Raw genomic sequence first — 19,989 nt, 5'->3', positions numbered from 1 at the left:
ACAAGCAATGTACACCTTTGCAGTTTTTTTTCTTCTACTGCTTAAAAATAGGGTCTGTTTAAAATCATATAGCCAAAATGAATCTTTCCTGGCACAGTCTTCCTGCCTTCTATCTAATTTTTTCTTAGAACCTTAAGCATTGTTTCTTTCTTCATTCCTTCTTTCTGATACTGTATTTAAAGATTATTCAGTCTTTCCTTTTCTCCTCCGTGTCTGATGGATTCTACTTTATATTACAGCTTCCTTTTTAAATTTTCTGTATGTGTAGGATGCTTGCTGCTAGGACTGATTGAAGTGTACTTAATCCACAGCTGCTTAATAGCATTATGCAAAATTCTTAACACAGAGCTATGTGGTATTACTCCCTGTGATCTGCTTATTCCAGATATCTTCTATTTAGATATCCCAATGGCAGAATCCTTTAAGCAAAAGCAAACTGACTATCATCATGTGAATAAAATAATTAGTTTATGCATGTTTAGTTAATTGTGCTTAATGTGTTTTGTGTTTGAGTTGGGAAATATCCTTCTACTGTATCTGTGCCACCTATGTTAATCCAAAAATGGAGGTGGAGGGATTTATCATAGCAATATAACTAGGCAGCTATTTATATCATATATGCATTAAATAGCTGTCTGCATTACCTAAAATAGGGCTAATACTGTTTTTTTTTTCACAGTATTAAAAACACACAAACAGAGAATGCTTTGCTGAAGTATCATCAGAAAAGGGGGACTTTTACATTAAGATCACTTTGTGTCTGTTATGAGTGAAATAAAAGCAGGATGTATTGATCAAAAATGATGTTAATTGCTATTGTGAGATTTTTAAGAAGCTCATATTTGACACTTAAATCATTGGATTCTGGTGTGATTTGGACACAGCTCTCTTGAATATGGAAATTGGACTTTGCTGACTAAACTGACCACATTACTGCCATGTGTTTGGATTATAAGCAGATTATTGGGTCATATGTTTCAAACTGCGCTTCTATTACTACCATTTTTCGTTAAAGAACTATGCCTGTTGTCATTAATCTAATATTTTACCCCTTTAACATAGGTACTTCATATTTTAAAGCTTTTTTTTTTTTAATTATTGAAAACTTTCGGGTCATTAATAATTATTATATTATATTATATTATATTATATTATATTATATTATATTATATTATATTATATTATTAATATATATAATATATATTATTATATATATTATATAATTAATATATATTATATTATATTATATTATATTATATTATATTATATTATATTATATTATATTATAATTATTTAATCTGATGCATTCAGAGACTTCTGGATGTCCTTACTGTTGCTAAGAGCTGCACTGCATTTCCAGTACTCCAGAGCAGTGTGCTGAAAGGTCCTGCCGTTTGTGATAACTTAAGGTAGAAATATGTTTTCAAAAAAGACTAATTGCATTTCTTATCAATCTCATCCAGATGATGGAAGCATCTTTGTATGATAAAATTATGGATCAACAGCGTTTGGAGCCAGAATTTTTCAGAGTTGGATTTTATGGGAAAAAGTTCCCATTCTTCTTGAGAGTAAGTGAACTGTAAAAAAACCAGAATGAAGTTACTGTGGAATTCATGCTGTTGTTCATAATCACTTTCTCAGTGTGAGAATTCAATCATACCATATACAAATTCTCATCCTATGAGAAACAGGGAAATCTTTGTGGTAATTAATGAAATATCCACATGTTTTCAGAGTTAAGAAAAGGTCCTGTCTAAAGACATGAAAGACAAATGCTAGGATTCCAGAGCCCAACATAAACTTATTATTCATGTTTATGTTGGAAACTGTGCACCTATACTATCCCACAGACCAACACCTTCTTTTCACGGTAGTTTGTTCCCTTTCTCTTGTCCTGTTTATGCTGGTGTCTGCTCAGAAGAAGGCTGTTAGAAGAGGCATCCTCTGGCAGTCGCACAATCAGCAATTTAGCATTTAATTGCTTTCCCAAGTTTTTAAAATGACTTAGAAATTCAACATGCTGAGTTGCATTGATTATCAAAGTAGTAAAACTGACACAATACATAAGGTTACTCTTGAACATGAATCTTGGATTCTGAAATCACTGAAGTGCCCTTGAAAACGTTAGTCCTGTTTACCCTGTTCCCCTCTTCCACATCTGGATAAACCAATTCAAAAATGTTAATTAGAAAGATTTAATGTTTAGATTACTAAACATCAACTGATGAAGCAAAGGTACTGGGGAAAGTTGCACAGCAGTGCAGTACTTTCAGATCTGTAGGTCTTCTACTGGTTATGCATCTGCACAGGAAGTATTTATCCATTTTCCAAGTTAAATATACATAGTGGAGGTTTATGCTTGCAGCACCAACAAGGAACACCTCAAAACTTCCCACAGTTGGTTTCATTTTTATATGGCAAAGCAGTTTGTATGTCTGGCTGTGTTTGCTATAGAAGGAATAAAGAATAAATCTTCAGAATAAAGCTTTCACATTTTAATTTGTAGTTGCACAATAACACTATTGCAGCTGATTTCTTGTAGCAATTCCCAGGCTCTCAGAATTCAATACTTCCTGTCTCCGCTGTCAAGATACTGTAAAGACAACTGTTTCTATGTAAACCTCCTTCAAGAGGAATTACACATCAGTAATGGCTTTTTAGAATTTTCTACTGCAGATTTTAAAAGGAAATCCACTTAACAGCATTTTTAGAAAAATGGTTAAGATATTTCCTTATTTCAAATGCGTGTGCAAGGAGAAACAAACCAGAAAGTGCTGCCCACAGCCATGGGAAGCCCTCAGCACCCCCATGGTCAATGGCTCATTCCAATGGGTACTCGAAAGGCAGCAGCTCATCTTTAGTGTGGGGTGTTTGTTGCACCTCTGTTCATGTTGCACTAGCTCAGGAAAATAGGTATGTTGGAGCCAGGAGTATTCCTTTACTTCACATTGCAAAAACTGGATAATTTCAATTAACCAGGCTGATAATTGACAAGCAAATTGAAGGCATTCTACCATTTTCTTATGCATTGTTTTCCTTCAGAATTGTGTAACTTTAAAGCGAAGTTTCCTAGTTCCTCATGGAAAGGTCTTTCAGCCCATTTCATTATTTTAACTGTCTGTTGCATTATGTTTTTGTTATATGTTTTATACAATCTGATATGTTAGTTACAGCCTTTAATCCAATGTAATGATTTCTCCCTTTAGATTTTTATTAAAATTTTAAGTATGATAATTTGATTTTTCCAGACTTTGGAATAAAACATACTTTATCGGGTAAAATTTCCTTTTTTTTAAGTAACCTGTTCTTTCTAGATTTCTTAATTTCTGCCTTTTGTTTCTTATTTTTCCTTTTCAAAATGATGTAAAAATTGCCCAGAAAGTCTATATTTAAGAGCGTATGTTTGGATCTGTCTAATGATATCCAATTATTTTCACATAACTTGCTCTTTTTTTTTTTTCTTATTCTGCTCAGAATAAGGAATTTGTTTGCCGAGGACATGACTATGAAAGGCTGGAGGCCTTCCAGCAGCGAATGTTGAATGAGTTCCCACATGCCATTGCTATGCAACATGCTAATCAGCCAGATGAGACCATCTTTCAGGCAGACGCACAGTGTATCCACATAATCACAAACCCATACACTGCAGTTATGTCTTTGATGCTTTTAAAAAATGTAGGTACACCTATACCAAATTTCATTCTCAGTGTGCATCCACTGAAATAAATGGTAGGTGAAAATACCCTGCAATTTGTCCCTGTCGTTCTAGTATGTTTGGAATTTTTTTCCTATAATTGTTGGCTTTATTTAAAAATTACTTGGCAGGTTATTAAGATTCTTACTTTAGCCAAAAATACTTGTAGAACTATCGCCACTGTGATAACGGTGGATCAGTTTAATTTACAGGAATTTAAGTTCTTACAATACAACGTAATGTTAGCATAGCATGACATACTGTGTGTAAGAATATACTTAATTAAATCCCTTTACTCCGTGTGCTGTTCCATGTAAGTAGGTCTATTTCAAAAAGAAATATGAATTTTTCAACAAAACAGTACAAAGAAATCCCAAACCATCAAAAAATCTCTGTTTCCTCTCCCAAGCTGTTAATATTCTAGGAGCATTTCAAGATACACACTTTTTAAAGAGTTTTTCTTGTGTCATGCTTCAGCAGTCAATATGTTTTGCTAATTTGAATGAAGTAGGATGGCCTTAACTCTTTACGTATAGATTTGCAGATTTATGCAGTGACGCCAATTCCAGAAAACCAAGAAGTACTGCAGAGAGACGGCATTCCCGATAACATCAAGAGCTTTTACAAAGTAAATCACATCTGGCGATTCCGGTATGACAGGCCATTTCACAAAGGGACCAAGGACAAGGAAAATGAATTCAAGGTAACGCACCATGCTCTCTCCTGAGCTACTAGACCTATGGCTTTATTTGTAACATCAAGGATAGTTGTGTTATTGAAACATTGTCTACAGTTGTGTTATTCAACTGAGTGTGGTATAACAAATTCTCTAGAGGAGAGAGTAGCTCAAGTTTGACTATTTCACTTCTCATTTTTATTGAATTAAAATGAAAAATACATGGGAGATGGAAGGTCTTGTTGGATGTGGAAATAAGAGAGAAAAAAATACCCCTTTGTTTTTGCATCAGTGCTATATAGGAGGCAGAACTGGAGACAGCAGAGCATCCTCCAGAGAAGTTTATAAGGCAGATGGAAAAACATTGTTAAGTAGGTAATATGGGGTATAGATAGGATTGCGAAAAGTTATCGCTCCCTAGAGGAAGGGAGAGAGAGGTTTGACTAAACTGCAGCATAATGTTCTGTTTCTGTGATATCAAGACCAAAACTACCTCAGAACTTAGAGATCGTCTCAGGGAAGAGGAACAGTTCCTTCCCTAATACGTAAAGGACTTCTGTTCCTCCTCATAAGAATATCACACAGAAAATTCACGTTACATTCTTCTGGTGTAATTTTAATTCTTACCCAATAGAAACACCTACATCCTGATGCAGAATAGATTCTGGTATTCAGGCACAAAAAGAGAATTATCTAATAATAATTTTGTTATAAAGTTAGAAGAAAGAGCACTATCTCGTGTGTTGATTTGTCATTTCACAAACCTCAAAGTGTTTAACAGTAGTACGTTTGAGTATCCCATCAGCCATGCATTCTGAACTCTCCCTCTCCTCAGATGATATCTCAGAAAGGAAATATTAAAATGCTAATTTAGTTGTGAGTGACTTTTGGAGATTAGGGGACAACATATAATATAGATTAATATGTTTAAGAGTGAAGCATCAGCAGAACTTATTGCTTAGTAGTAGGTCCTAGAAAGTAAGGAGAAAGTGAATGCCATGGGCTTCTGAGATAGACATTTCAGTAGAAATTTGGATGTTAATACTTTTTTTTTTTTAATGTATACTGTAATTTAAATGAAGGTATTAATAAAGAAAACTGGGAATATTTAAGGAAAATATAGAGGTAAATTTGAGAAATAAATCGGGTTTGTATATTGTAGAGTCTGTGGGTGGAGAGGACCACACTGATCTTGGTGCAGAGTTTACCTGGGATCTCTCGTTGGTTTGAAGTGGAAAAACGTGAAGTAGTGAGTATGAGACTGCAATATGTATTGTGGGTTGGTTTACTTCCTTATCCGTATGATATTTGATGAACTACTTTAAGAGGTACTACCCGTACCTAATCTCTTTGCTCAAGTTTTTAAGCTGGCTGCAACAGAATTATTTACGAAGTATTTTGAGTTGTTTCATTTCTATTGTCTTGAAAAGTATTATTAAGTTACCACCCTCATGATTCATTTGAACAGTTGAGGAAAAAAGAGGTTGGGAATAATGGGCAGCCAAAGTCAACGTTTAATGTCAGCAAATTGCATTCTTAAAACTCAGCATGATGTAACATTTAATACTTAGAATATCTATAGCTTAACATATCTTTCAGTATTCTCAAAAAGTAAACATTCTCCAAGTTCCTGTACTATAATGAACACCATGTGGGTCTATCTCAGTGTCTGCCTAAAGCTCTGTTGAAGTTCCCAGATCTCAGCATGGGCAGGGAAGGACGCCTACACAGAACCTGTAGGAACAGGGTCTAATGTAGCAATCTGTTACTGACACAGTGTAATTTCCTCTCCTTCCCTGTTGTTATATTTCTTAGAAAATCCTTAAATACGTTTCAAATGTATTCAGAGAAGTGTTCCTCATATAACGATCTCTAAATAATTGGTCAGTTGTTGAGCCCAGCAGTATAAGATCTGTAACTTTTCCTTCCTGTGAAAGCCTGTCTTACAGTAGTCCCTTTAAATATAGGGATACCATTGTACAACTGCTTTTCTCTAGAAGTATGTTGTGGTTTTCTTTTATAACATGAATAAAATTTCATTTGTTCACCATCCTCATATTCTCCTGTGGAAAACTAAAAATAGAATTTAGTAAAAATCAAAAAATTGTGTGTGACATGTGAAATGTTGTTAGTTGACTCTTACTGAGTCCTTACAAGGTTAATATGAAGATCCTCAGGTTACTATCATGTTAGTCACCATTTCTAAAAGTTAACTGTAATAATTTTTCCTGGGTGTAGGCTAGATCATAACTCAGGTTTGTGCTTGTTTGCTTTGGAAAATGATGGCAGCTGCAGGCCTGCAATTTTCTCATCACTTAGCTTTTTGTTTCTCCTGCAGTTCATGCTACTTGTGGGCAAAGCTTCCTCACTCCCTAGGGAGGACCGGCCCGTCCCGCTCAAGGGCTGCTCTTGACTGTAATTTCATTATCGTGTTAGCTCAGAGCTTACACTCAAGCTCCTCATCCGTAATGCCTAGCTGTTGACTTCACTTTGGGTGAGGGAACAAGTTTTGCCCATACTTAAGCTCTGCTCTGTGCCCTTAAGCATGGTGAAGCTCTCCCTGATCTCAAGCCCAGTTTAGGTGAAGTTACCAAGGACAGTTTAGCCCTGAAGTCCAAGAGTTCCACCATAGGCTGAAGAGTAAGAGTGTTTTGCAGCAAGGGCTGAGTATCTCTCAAGGTTAGGTAATGAATCTAAAAGAGAGGGAGGGTTGTTTATTTTCACCCTTGATTACATGATAAATTCAGTTCTCTCATTGCTCAGAGAATACACTTGGAGTGTAGCCCTAATGAGAAGAACTTCTGCCTCAGTACTCTAGAACATAGAATAACATTGTTTTCTTTTAACAAATCAAAAATTACCTTTAAAATATTTCATCTTTCAAGTGAAGATTAAGCATGTTTGCAATGTTCCTCACTCCTCTTTCAGGTGGAAATGAGTCCCCTTGAGAATGCTATTGAAGTCTTAGAAAATAAGAACCAGCAGCTGAGAACACTGATTAGTCAGTGTCAAACTCGACAGATGCAAAATATTAACCCTCTCACAATGTGCCTGAATGGGGTTATTGATGCAGCAGTTAATGGTGGAGTTGCTAGATACCAAGAGGTAGGCAATTTTATTTTCTGTCTAATAAAAATCTGTTAGAAGACAGTTCCTTACTGGTTTCTTTCTTTGTACAGATAGGGCTCCTCTGTATGAACTGAGGACAGAAAACACGATATCAGTTATAGTTTCAATTATACCTATATTGCAGTTTTGGTTGAGGTGATGTTATATTTGCATAGCTTTATTGAAATGACTGTTTTGCTGCAGGTAGTCCCATCAACTTACTCCAGTGATGAACTGATTCACAATTACCTTGGATTCTCGAGTGGTTTGTTTAGGGACTTTTAATGAAATAGTTAATTGTAACTACATTATTATAATATATTCCCTCCTCCTCCCCCTTCTATGTCAGGAGCTACTTCTAGCCAACCAACAAATTTACTCTTTTGTGCTGACATTAAAATTTTAAGATATATATACACATGCATATATATATATATATATATATATATAAAATTCTTAACAATAAATTTATTATCTTGAAGAGTCATATTTTTCTTGAGCCTTCTCTCTTTTCTCCAAGTTTTTAAGGAGAGAGATTTTCTGGAAAAATCTAGTAAGAAATAATACATATAATGAAGAAATGTCTAATGCTGGATTTGTTCCCAAAAATTGTTGCTCATTATTATCAGGTCTGCATAACTTTAGGAGAACCTTAAATGTTTGGGATGCTGTATTTCCACGAAGTTCTGTGGAATTTTGAAAGTGCAGAGAATGGAAGGATATCTTTTTCAGCCCAGCTTGATCTTCCTCTTTTTCCTGATAGACTTATGAAACACTCGAGTCTGCTGGTTACTTGTTTTCCATTGAAAATGTCAATTGAATAACATTCTGTCCACTTTTCTCAAATACTGCAAGATTTGGTAAAACTGTATCTACATTAAACTACAAGAAATTGAGTCTGCTATAGCGTTAGAGTATGTCATCAAAACCGCAACGTTATGGAAGTTGTGAGACTGAAGCAAAGCAGTACCATGGTTGGTGTTTCCCAGCTCCTGTTAAACAACAACAAAACTTTTCAGCATAGGGAAGTGCCATGAAGGGAGTCCTTTGAGACTACAGTCATGTTAGAGCTATGTCTGCTTTGAATTAGCCATGTCAGAGCTACCTCAGTGTCTCTGCATAGCTTTCCATTCTTCATGAACATATCAAAGGTTCTGGCTTGCTCCTTTCTTACTTTTACTCTTAGCTGCTAGACATTTTGTTCTTGATCTCCTAGACAGTCCTCATGTTTCGATTCCCTCCTGTCTTCTCCCTCTCTCTTGCCATATACCTAAAACAGGACTTTTCACCAATTTGTGTTATTAACACCAAAACTGATAGCAGTAGTTGTGAGAATTGGGTTGGTGGGCTTTTTTTTCTGTTTTACCTTCATTCTCTTTGTACATCCTTTTTTTCAGTCTTTCTGTGTCTTCCTGCTGTTTTGCCACTTCTACCTTCCTTTTCCTCTCCTCTGTAAATGCATTTCTCTGTCCAGCGGTTTCACTTGCTGTTTCCTTCTGCCCTGTACAAAGTGCAAAACTCAGTCAGTCTTGGAGCGTGTTACCTAGAGGTAAACGTGACCATGTCTTTACAGATATTCTCCTTTCCTTTGGGCAGCTTCCAAGATTTAAGAAGTGTAAATAACGTCCTTTGGCCAGCTGCTGCATTCTTGATCCTGTCCTCCTTTATTTTTTCTTTTTACTTTTTTATTTCCCCTTTCCACCCCCACTTCCTCAACTCCTGATGGGATAAAGAGCAGCTATCACTAATTATTCCGGACTTTGGCTGGTACTTCAAGTGCCACGGGTTGCAATACAGGAATAGATTCCAGGAAAATCTACAGAAGTAATAGTTATTACGCAGCACCTTCCTATGTAGACTGGACCACTGATTTTTTTTTTAATTTCTTGCAAATGCTGCTGGAAGAGTGTGTTTTGTGCCCACTAACACCTCTCAAATGGCAATTTTTATTATAACTTACGGTTTTTTATGTGTGCTGGAAGAGTAGATGCACTTAAGTGATTAATTACTGGAAATCACTGCTTCCAAGATACTGGATTTAGTCAAATTCTGATTTTTTTTTTTTTTTTTCCTTAAGGTACTGGTGATTTTGTTTGAAGTTAGATTATTACATCTGACTCATTACAGATCTGTATAAATCTCGGCTCAAAACCACTGGGGCACCACCTGCTTGATATTGAAAGAACGTTAAGCTTGTAGCTGAGGGGGAAAAAAAAATCAGCTGGCATTAGTTTGGGATTTGGGATTTTAGCAACTATCAGAGGGCTCCCTTTAACAGTTTGTACATGAATTCTTACAAGTCTGCTTCTCTGCAGTGAAAGGCCCATGTGAACAAATGTTCTTCATTACAATATCAGTATTTTCTAGACAGGTCTCAGCACTTCCTTGTTATGCGTTGTCACAGCATGAAATTTTGGAACTGAATCAGAGGAATGGGCGTTTTTAACTCCAGCTCCACTGCTCCCTTTGTTTACTAATGATTCTGCCTAAGAAAGATTTTAACGTCTAAAGTTGGACAGAGAACTTTGTAAGAAGTGATAGAAATGCTAAGACAGGTGCAAAGGAAAACACAGAGCAGCCACTATTATCCTCTCAACTCTATGGACAGAAAACCATGTGTATCTATAGGTTTGCATACAGACACTTTTTTTGACAAATGCATTTTTGAGAAGGTCTAAAAATCAACTAAGCAGCTGGGCATTTTCTTTGTGGAGTAATGTTAAGAGTTATTGTAAATTAAATATAATCCTCTTGCAGGGTAGGGTAGGTGCCATGTTAAGAAAAACACGATTGTGAACAAACAGGGGAGTCCTGTGTCCAGGCCGTTGCTGGTGGGTAAAAAAAAAAAGTTGGGGTACTATGGTGGCTACAATTTGAGCATTAGCGATGGTAAGCTCATGAGCACACCTGGATGTGGGTCAGATGCTCCTGAACTGAAAAGTGTGGCTTTTTGATACCAAAGGCATTGTGAGTTCTTCAAAATATTGTTTATATTAAGAGTGAATTAGAAGATAATGTCACAGCTCCAAGGCATATAATAGCATCCTATGTCACAATTAATGGGAAGAGATATTTAGTTCAGGTGACCTGTGTTTGGTTTTAACTCTGATTTGCAGGTTTCCAAATTTTTTTTCAGGATCTGTTCTGGAGATTGAACAACCTATAGACTCCACTCAAGAGTGGCTACATTTTATTTGCCTATAGTCTCCACCCATGCAATTGTGAATAATTAATTATTTAGCATTTGTTATCTGTTGCAGTAGAAAGGAGCTTTTGTTTCAAAAATATCATCAAGAAACTTGTTTGGAAAAAAAGTGGTGTGTTTTTACTCATGTTACTTCATGATTTTATTCTGCTTAGGCGTTCTTTGTCAAAGAATACATCTTGAACCATCCAGAGGATGGAGAGAAGATTACACGCTTGAGAGAGCTGATGCTTGAGCAGGTAAAGTGGGGAAAAGACTGACTAGGTAGCCTGCTCAGCTGTTCTAGCTAAAAGTGTCCCAAAATAAAATACAAAATTTCAGAGGTTAATAATTTCCCAGTGTTGAGTAATCTGAATTAGACTCCCAATGGACAGTAACTTCCTATACAAGCAGGTTTCTGGGTCACATTAGTATTTTTTCCCTAGACCTTTCCATCATCATCTTAATCATGTCAAACTATTATAAATTAAAGGTTGAATTGAGAGGCAAGTTTTTTGTCTTGCGATGCTCATATGCAAATATTTGCATGTTTGATGGGCTCAGCGAATATTTTTATGATGTATTTTCCCGGTACTACAGAACAAATATTTTCACTGCAAAGTTTAGCATAACAGCAACAAACAAACAAACAAACAAACCCAAAAATCTTATTACAGTGGAAGATATAAAATAATAATTGCCAAATAAGGAGGTAGTAAAATAAACATCAAGTGATTAAGTTAAGCAGGTGAATATTCTATGCATCATACATTTTTTTGTATTATTCCTTTGTTTGTTTATAAGATTATGACCTACCAGCCTCAAATATGAAGTGTCTCTATTTGGAAGTGCTGAAAATAAATATTTTGATCAAATTATCTTACTAAGGATTTCAGCTTTTTAAACTGACATTTACCTATCTTTGTTCTATGCAACATGTTGAAATTCCAAATTTTATTGCGAGCTTGGGATAAAGAGGTCAGAGTATTGGAATTTGGCAAGATGGAGATTCCATTGTTCATCAGCGTTGTGGTATCTTTTGGTCAGAGCAGACGAAGGACAATAGAAAATCAGAATAGGTTCCTCAAGCTCACTTTCATTTAGATAACATATAGTAATTTACATTGCAGTTTCCTTTTCTTCATAACTTTGTATGACAGAAATGTGAATTCCAAGTTTAATGCTGTCTGGCACCCACAGATGATTTAACAGAAAAGCTGAGGATTGGGGAGGGCCGGGGGTGGGTGTGCGGGTGGATGTGCTGCAGCTGCCGGCCCACGCACAGGCTGCCTGGAAACATCAGCCAGTAGCTCCCATCCAAAGATATGACAGCATGGCCTAGCTATTTTGTTTTTAAATGTGAGTTTATATCTCATTCCTCATGTAACCAGTTCAGGATTTTAAATGTCTGTAAGCAAATTTGAGCAAGATTAGAGTTTTAGCATTGTTATTCTGAAGCCTGTCATGCCTTGCATCAATAATATACATAAAGCCACCACTTACTGAGGTCTCTGAGGGGTTGGAATAGGACAGGGAACCATGGACTAATTGATAACGCATTACAGGGACCCTACGGGATGTTGCCATTGCTGTTGTTTCATACATTTTGTCGCTGTTTTTGTAAAAAAAAATGTATTTATTTAGGCTTTAGAATGGCTTCATTTAGCCAGTTTTTTTATCATGTTTTCCATAGTGGTTTTTGTATCAGAGTTGAATTTGCATAGGCCAAATGTTTGGGAATGCTGAATAGTAAAACGGGAAGAGGCAAAAATCGTCTTGTGTGTCACTAGTTTTGGTCTTAGGCCTTGTTTGATTACAGGTCTGACATGGATTTAGATAGAAGCTTTTAACACAATGTGCATTTTGTTGGATATTCTTTATTTATTAGTATCCTAAATGATGATGAAAGCTTAAAGAAAATGGATCAAAAATGTATTTTGCCTCTCTTTCTGTCTCTTCTGCAGGCCCAGATTCTAGAATTTGGCTTGGCCGTGCACGAGAAGGTGGTACCACAGGACATGAGGCCATTGCATAAAAAGCTGGTGGATCAGTTCTTTGTGATGAAGTCAAGCTTGGGAATACAGGTATGAGAGCAGGTGCATGAATAAACCAGGAGAGCCTTTAGCTGCAATAAGGGTTGTTTAATTTTTCTAAGCAACAGATAGTGACATCTTTTGGTAGTTTGTCCACATTACAACTTGTAGCATTCCTACAGGACCAAAAAGAGAACAGGAAAGTTAATAAACTTTCCATACAGTGCAGAGAAAAATAGGCACGTTTTACTAAGGGGGAAGTATCATCAGCAAAATTATTTTCCTTGTTAATGATCAAGCTGAGCCAAAGTGCAGATATAACTATTCAGATTACTATCTGTATCTTACAAAATGCTTAATGATATTATGCACATTTTAATCAATCTTCCTCACCAGGAATTTTCTGCCTGTGTACAAGCTAGCCCTGTTCATTTCCCAAATGGAAGTCCTCGCGTATGCCGAAACTCCATACCTGTTTCTATGAGCCCTGATGGTGCCAGGGTAATACCACGACGCAGGCAAGTTATATTACTAGAAACGGATAGATTTTTCTTATGGGAAATGACCCATAAAATACTTCTGTTGTGTGCATTCCTCCGTGTATGGGCCGCCTGAAGTATCTTGAATAGCTGATGTATATATTCTCTCCCGTTCTCTCACCCTCTCTCCTAATCCAAATTAAACTGGAGATTAATAAACGTGTCCTATTTTCACATGAAAAATTATGATTGGCAACTAGAGTTAACCATTTTGTATTTTGTTATTCTTGTAATAGTCCCTTGAGTTACCCAGCTGTCAATCGATATTCATCCTCATCCCTGTCATCCCAAGCTTCTGCTGAAGTCAGCAATATCACTGGGCAATCGGAAAGCTCTGATGAAGTTTTTAACATGCAGGTACAAATTATTGTTCTTCAAACTAAACAGAATCTTTCATACAAGGCTATTTACTAAATTAATGCTCCCGTTATTTGGAAATGTCAACGTTATTGCTGATACTTCTTTTAAAAAACAAATCTATTACTGGGCTGTTAACCTCCTTAACTTAGAACAGTTTTTGATGAAACTGTTTCTTCTTATTTAACCTCAAGCATGATTTTTTTTACAGAAGTAATAAGCAGCAATACACTATGATGCAAAATCATCTGACCTTACATAGGCATTTTTGTCCAGTTGTCACAGTTGTGGTGCAATTATTTTAATACATTAGGAAGATTTCTATTTATTTGTCATTTTACTATATCTTTCTATAGTTACATTAATGCCCTTATATACTGGTTTGCTATTTTGAAATACTGAGAAACCTGTCTAACAAATTAGAAGTTATTTCTTTTGGTAAAAAGTATGCTATAAGGTTTTATTTTCCAAGCCAGTAAGTGTGATGTGGCAACAGCATCTCTTCTATACACAGCCTAGTCCGTCTACCTCAAGCCTGAGTTCTACGCATTCTGCTTCACCTAATGTGACCAGTTCTGCTCCATCCAGTGCCAGAGGTCGGTGCTCATCTCCTGTGGTAAACCATATTAAAGGATTCTTGATACATAACACAGCTGAATTTCTGCATGATATCACTGGTCAGACATCAAATTTAGCCACTTGTTTGAGTAATGTGAATTATTGCGGACAGAAGATTTCTTTGTAATAAGCATAGAATCGACATGTCTGAGTTTCACTGCATGAATTTAATCACTTGACACATTTATATTCCAGCCTCTCCTCTGTTGTCTGACAAACATAAGCATTCCCGAGAGAACTCTTGCCTGTCCCCAAGAGACAGGCCCTGCAGTGCCATCTACCCCACTCCTTTGGAAACCTCGCAGGTAGGAAGCGTGTTGGGAGTTCTGTCAACACAAGTAGCTTAGAAAGTGAAAAAGCTGCTTGTTGAACTTCGAGCAGATTCAGTGTCTGCTCACTGCTGTTAATTTTCAAGGGTTTTTCTTGCTTTTATAAACAAATACTCTAAAATATTTTACATGAAATAGATATGAATAGAATACATGGTGCTTGATCACATTTCTGCTTGCTTTGTCTAGCTTTACAGCTGGTTTTTGATATTTACTCACTGCAGTGAGAGAGAGATGCGAAGACTTACCAGATGACACAACCTGCTTGTGTGAAACAGCAGTGTTTGCTCAATCTAGGGAAAAAGAAAGAAAAACTGTTATCGTAGCAGTTGTCCATGTTGACCTCCCCTTTATTTCTTCTGAAATAGCTAATCCTAGCCACTGTGAAATAATAACCCACTCTGTGTGGCAATTCCTATTTTTCAGTATAGTTTCAGAAAAGAAAGATAGGCATTTTCTTACTTCAGATTAAAAAAAAAAAAAAAAAAAACAAAAAAAACAACAAAACAGATGAGTACTTACCTTAAAATTACAGTTATCTAGGTCTGTATGAAATCCATATCTTTTGAGTTATCTGAAATGCAAAACGAGCTTGGTGAGCTGCCCAATTTTGAATCCTTTTTTCATCTGTTCTTCTTCATGGACCTACTTTCCTAAAGTGCCTTCCTTTAACACAGTTGCTGTTTTAATCCGTGCCATCACACAATGCACTGCTTCCTGAAGCTGGGAAGGATGGGAACATAAGTACAGTGTGAAAGGCCCTCCTCTCAACGCTCTTTTCCACCAAAAAATTTTGCCTCTGATAAAAACCAACTTGGTAGTCCAGCATCTTTTACTTTAGAAATGATTTGTTGGTTTCTCTTTAGCTGTATTCTTGTGCCTTGCTTCTTCAGTAATTGAATTGGCTCTTAATTTATTTTTTTCCTCTTTTCTGTTTAAGTCCTAATGCTGTTACCTGAGGGCTTAAGAAGTAATACTAATCTTAGCCACACTTAAGGACAGTTTTTGGGAACTGCTCACTGATATGTCTACCGGGCACCTTCTCAGTGGTAGCAGAGCCAAACCAACATGCAGCAAAGACCAGGAGATGTTCTTTAAATAAAGCGGTTTTACAGTTTGCCGCAAAGGAAAAAAATTATCCCATTTTTGCTCCCAGACTACAAACTCTTGCTTTGCCAAGTGGAACGCGACTTCTCTCCCCCACTCTACCCGCGATTCGATAAGGGAGGCTGAGGAGCTCGTAGGCCCAGTCTCCACTCTCTCTGAGACTCGCCCGGCAGGAAAATCTCCCAATCTGTCTCTACCCTCAGTGTCCCAAGAGAGGGTAAGTAAAAAATTAACTTGCTGGTATGTTTCAAAGGTGAGAAGGTCTGACAGTTTCTTTCTGCTCTCGTAGCCATAAATGAGGATATAACTTCCTGGGGAAAGGTGCAATTTCTTTCTCTTGCTCTATTCCCTGAGCAGTAAAAATGGACTGTGATCAGAGACAAAATTCTGATTCTCTGCTTTCTGATTAAGAAGGGGAAAAGAAATCCTCAAGATGATTGTAAGGAGATATCGTAGAGATGCCTACAACTCTTATTAGAATCCAGATACTCAAAGTGTTCCTTATCCTTTCTGTTTTTATTCTAACACCGGTTAACTTCGACAGTCTTGATTGGAGCTTTCTACTAAGTTAATGAGGAACAGACCACCCATTTATGAACATCTTTGTTAGAGCTTAATGAATGCAGTTTTCACAGTAGTTTTTCAACCAGAAAAGATGAGATACACAGGCAAATTCCTGCACTTCAAGTCTAAATCAAGTCCTTTCAGGATATATCTGCCTCATTTAAGGAAGTTTGATGGACTTCATAGAACAAGACCACAGCAGTACTGCATCCGCTTCTCTCATTGAAATTGATGCTCAAAGTTATCTATGTACAGCTGTTTTCAGTCAACAACCATTTGTGCTTGCTTTTCGATCTCTGTCTGAGCGATTGTTCAGTGTTTCTCCAGCTGTTCCCATACTCTGAAGAGGAGTGCCTACTGTCATTGACTGGTCAACAAGCCTCCTTAGTTTTTGCACTGTTATTCTTCCTAATGGAACTTTCTGAGTTTCCAGTTTTGGGGGATTTTTGCATCTCATTAAACATCCCGTGATTGCTCTTGTTCTTCCATATGATTTTATATTTCATTATTTTAGTATGTCATCGTTTCTCTGTGTTTCGTTCAGCTTTTGTCTCTTTATCTCCTCCAGCTTCAGTTGCTTTTTCAGCCTTTGCTATTTACCTGCCCAACAGAAAACAGACTTACCCATCAGATTCTGATGCACTGCAGACTTGCTAGGCAGCGAACATTTAATCTAGACCAGGCAGGAACATACGATCACATTTTCTGTCACATTGGAGTATGTTTGTAGTTACAGCACCTTGCCTTAATGGTAACTCCAGGAAAAAAATGGGTATTATCTGATCCAGTATGACTCTAGTACAGCACTGATAGGCAAACCTGGGGTAGCTCAAAGTCTACCAAAGCATTCTCTTTATGAGAAGTTTCAAGTCAAGTTGAATTGGCCAAGTATTTGTTCCTCACTTTGTAATATGAAACTGCAATGTTGGATCCATGACAATTACTTTGCAGCTGGGTTTGCCATCTTGTGGAACCACAGTATAGTGCCTCGCAAACACCAGAAGGAGATAGAAGGGTTTGATTTGATTTGGTTTGATTTGAGTTGATTTGGATTTCACTGATTGTCTGATCTTACAGAAGGGGAAAAAAGAAAAGTAAAGTTTATCTGTTCTTATTTGCTTTGGAAAGTACAACTGAATTACTTGTAGGATTAACCGTATGCGGTTTACATCTGTTATCAAGATAAACTAGTGCCCTATGGATTATTTTGCATTATATTATTCCAAAAGAAATAACTAGTCAAATTTTAAAATTGTTTCTTTAATGTACTTGTGATTTAAAAAAAAATATTCAGAAAAGGAAAGACAACACACTTTATAGGTTGGCTCTTATCTACAAGAGAAATGAGAATACTGCTACCAAAAAAAGTCAGGATTGGAAGTAATACACAATGCTCTTCTAAGATAACAGCCATAACTTGAATATTGTCAAATGTTACACCTTGTTCTGATCCTGATTCTGCAATGAAATCATTGCAAATCCATCTCTGCCTTTGTTTACTAATCTATCAAGATACCACTGGAGGAATGAGCCTTATTTTGTTTTTTATGGAGCTGGTAACTGTCAGAACTCAGTACATAATAATCCTCCCTCTGACTCCAGTGTGTACAGTTTTCAGAAAGCTAGTCTACTCCTTATTTGTATACATATATTTTTATTAAACCATTTGTGTTCTTAGGTGATGTTTATCACTCTACTTCCAAAGCAGACCTGCATGGTGGGGATAATAACAAAAATATATTTGTTTTCTTAAAGGCTACTGAAATACAACAGCAGCTATGCATAAACCATACTGTTCTCAATTTACAGAGAATGCTGTTTAATCATATTGGAGACGGTCCTTTGCCACGAAGTGATTCCAATCTGCCCGGCCCTGACAAAGGTGAGTGGAAATTCTGCACCATACCAAACTTGGAAGCAATGAAAACATAATTTATCTGTCATATTCCTGTAGAATGCTAAGTCTTTGGAGCGTATATTGTCATCTCCAAGTGTACAAACATTCTAACTAACTAATAAATTATACTAACACTCTAAGTTTCAAAACACTTTGCCAAAAAAGGGGGAACGTGATGGTTGTTTGAACTGAGTGTTGCACTCAGAAGGGCCCAGATGTTTGGAGGAAGGGGGTCATGGAGCAGCAGGTTGCAGCAGGCGGCCTGGGAGAGCTGTCCTTGCTGCTCCTCAAGAGACGTATGGGGTGGTGAACCCTGGCGATGAACTGCTGGAGACTGGGGCAGAGAGAAACAAAAGAGATGGAGAGAGTAATGAATTTTGGTACCTGCAAGTCCTTTTTACCAAATCTAAGTCACTATGCTTTTGGTTACGCTTTGATGGAAAAGATCAATTTGTGGTTTGGTGGGGGTTTTTGTATTTTGTTTTGGTTTTCCTCTTGTGTTTTGTTTGGTCTTCATTAGAGTAAATGAGAAACCTGTGAATTTACATAGACAAAATATTGCCTTTTATGATTTTGCACATGGGGAAATTCAGTGTTGTTGGCACAGTGCCTGAGCTAAGATTTCATTATGTGCTTCACATCCATAATATGCTCCATCATTTAAGTATGTGCTTCCCTTTGTTGTACCCTGAAAAAAAGATACAGTAAAACAGGTGTACTGAAAATAATGATTTTGAGAATAAACTGTAACAAGAACTGACCAGGAATCAGGTTTTTGTCAATAAGCTGGGAAGTATTTTTGCGTCCAAATTTTTTATGAAAGCTCAACTGTCAAATTTTTCACAGGGCTGAGAAACTTATGAAATAATTCAACATGATAATGGCTAAACTTTTCCACTGGCCGGTGTAGCCAAGTATATTACAGAATTGTTAAAATAAAATATTCTTTCCTGGAGACTTTAGCAGTCCAAAGAACTGACTGCTTGGAAGACTTAAAAGAAAAAAAATGGCTTTTCAAGAGATTCAGACATGTGAAGTACCCGGAGCTGGTGCCAAGCTGTTTTTAGAATGAGGGCAAAACTATACTGCTAGGTGACAACCACAATAAAAAGCAAACACTGTATTGCGTATTTTGGCAATAAAAAGGCAAAATGTTCCTTTAGAAAACAGATATTCTGTGCTCTGTTATCAGGGTCAACTAATGTGCAATTATACTGTAACAATATTGTTATAGATATGAAACAAATACTATTTGTACTTGTACTTTTTCTACTAAGTCTGGTATATACTGGTATAGTGGGATTCAAGTCCTCCTGGGAGCCCTTGGTGTTGCTTTAATACCAATAATTGATACCATCAGTTAGTGACAATACTTTGCTTTTTGCTTCATTTTTGTAAATGAGCATAGGGTCCTTGCATGTGGTTCTTTACCCACAACTATGAAATTAGCAGACAAGAAGGAAACCCATTGGGTTTTGGTGCTTTTTTTGGGGGGGTGGGGAAGGAAGGAGGTTTGAACCTTTTTTTTTCCACTTTTTCACAGGACATGTAAGTAAAAATCTGGGGTTTAAGTTAGTTTTTGTCGTGTCTGTGTGAAATACCCTGTCTTTCTGTCTATCTGACTTCTTTCCAATCTGGTGGTGCCTTGACAACCTGAGATAATCCAGTTCAGTTCTATTAGGGCAGCTGTTCCAGGCCTTATGGGATCATTCAATTATGAAGTTGTGGAATTCGATAAAAGTCACACAGACAAATACAACAGCCAGTTTTATACATGTCAAGGTGATAGTCAGTTTACACGGTCAAGGAGAGATGCTCGACCATGGCTACAAACAGCTTCTTAGTCCACAATAATTTTTTCATTTGATTTCTTTTTTTTCCCC

The 19,989-nt window shown here is 36.8% G+C and overlaps 1 protein-coding gene across 6 annotated transcripts in view; it reads left to right on the top strand.

The window, feature by feature from the left end:
* Positions 1 to 19,989, top strand: part of DOCK4 (dedicator of cytokinesis 4) — a 237,762-nt gene that overhangs the window by 209,674 nt on the left and 8,099 nt on the right. For 4 of the 6 annotated variants that reach the window (XM_065048725.1, XM_065048724.1, XM_065048729.1 and 1 more), the window contains 13 exons: positions 1,464 to 1,568; positions 3,475 to 3,616; positions 4,231 to 4,397; positions 5,533 to 5,619; positions 7,299 to 7,475; positions 10,839 to 10,922; positions 12,627 to 12,746; positions 13,092 to 13,213; positions 13,471 to 13,591; positions 14,106 to 14,187; positions 14,405 to 14,514; positions 15,695 to 15,862; positions 18,019 to 18,091. In XM_065048725.1, coding sequence (XP_064904797.1) covers positions 1,464 to 1,568; positions 3,475 to 3,616; positions 4,231 to 4,397; positions 5,533 to 5,619; positions 7,299 to 7,475; positions 10,839 to 10,922; positions 12,627 to 12,746; positions 13,092 to 13,213; positions 13,471 to 13,591; positions 14,106 to 14,187; positions 14,405 to 14,514; positions 15,695 to 15,862; positions 18,019 to 18,091 — 1,558 coding nt within the window. The remainder of the gene's footprint in view (positions 1 to 1,463; positions 1,569 to 3,474; positions 3,617 to 4,230; positions 4,398 to 5,532; positions 5,620 to 7,298; positions 7,476 to 10,838; positions 10,923 to 12,626; positions 12,747 to 13,091; positions 13,214 to 13,470; positions 13,592 to 14,105; positions 14,188 to 14,404; positions 14,515 to 15,694; positions 15,863 to 18,018; positions 18,092 to 19,989) is intronic. The other 2 variants (XM_065048727.1, XM_065048726.1) reach the window with 1 other exon arrangement.

Source organism: Columba livia, chromosome 1 (genome assembly GCF_036013475.1).
Source record: "Columba livia isolate bColLiv1 breed racing homer chromosome 1, bColLiv1.pat.W.v2, whole genome shotgun sequence".
Taxonomy (NCBI): domain Eukaryota; kingdom Metazoa; phylum Chordata; class Aves; order Columbiformes; family Columbidae; genus Columba; species Columba livia.
This window is presented reverse-complemented; position numbering and strand designations above follow the sequence as displayed.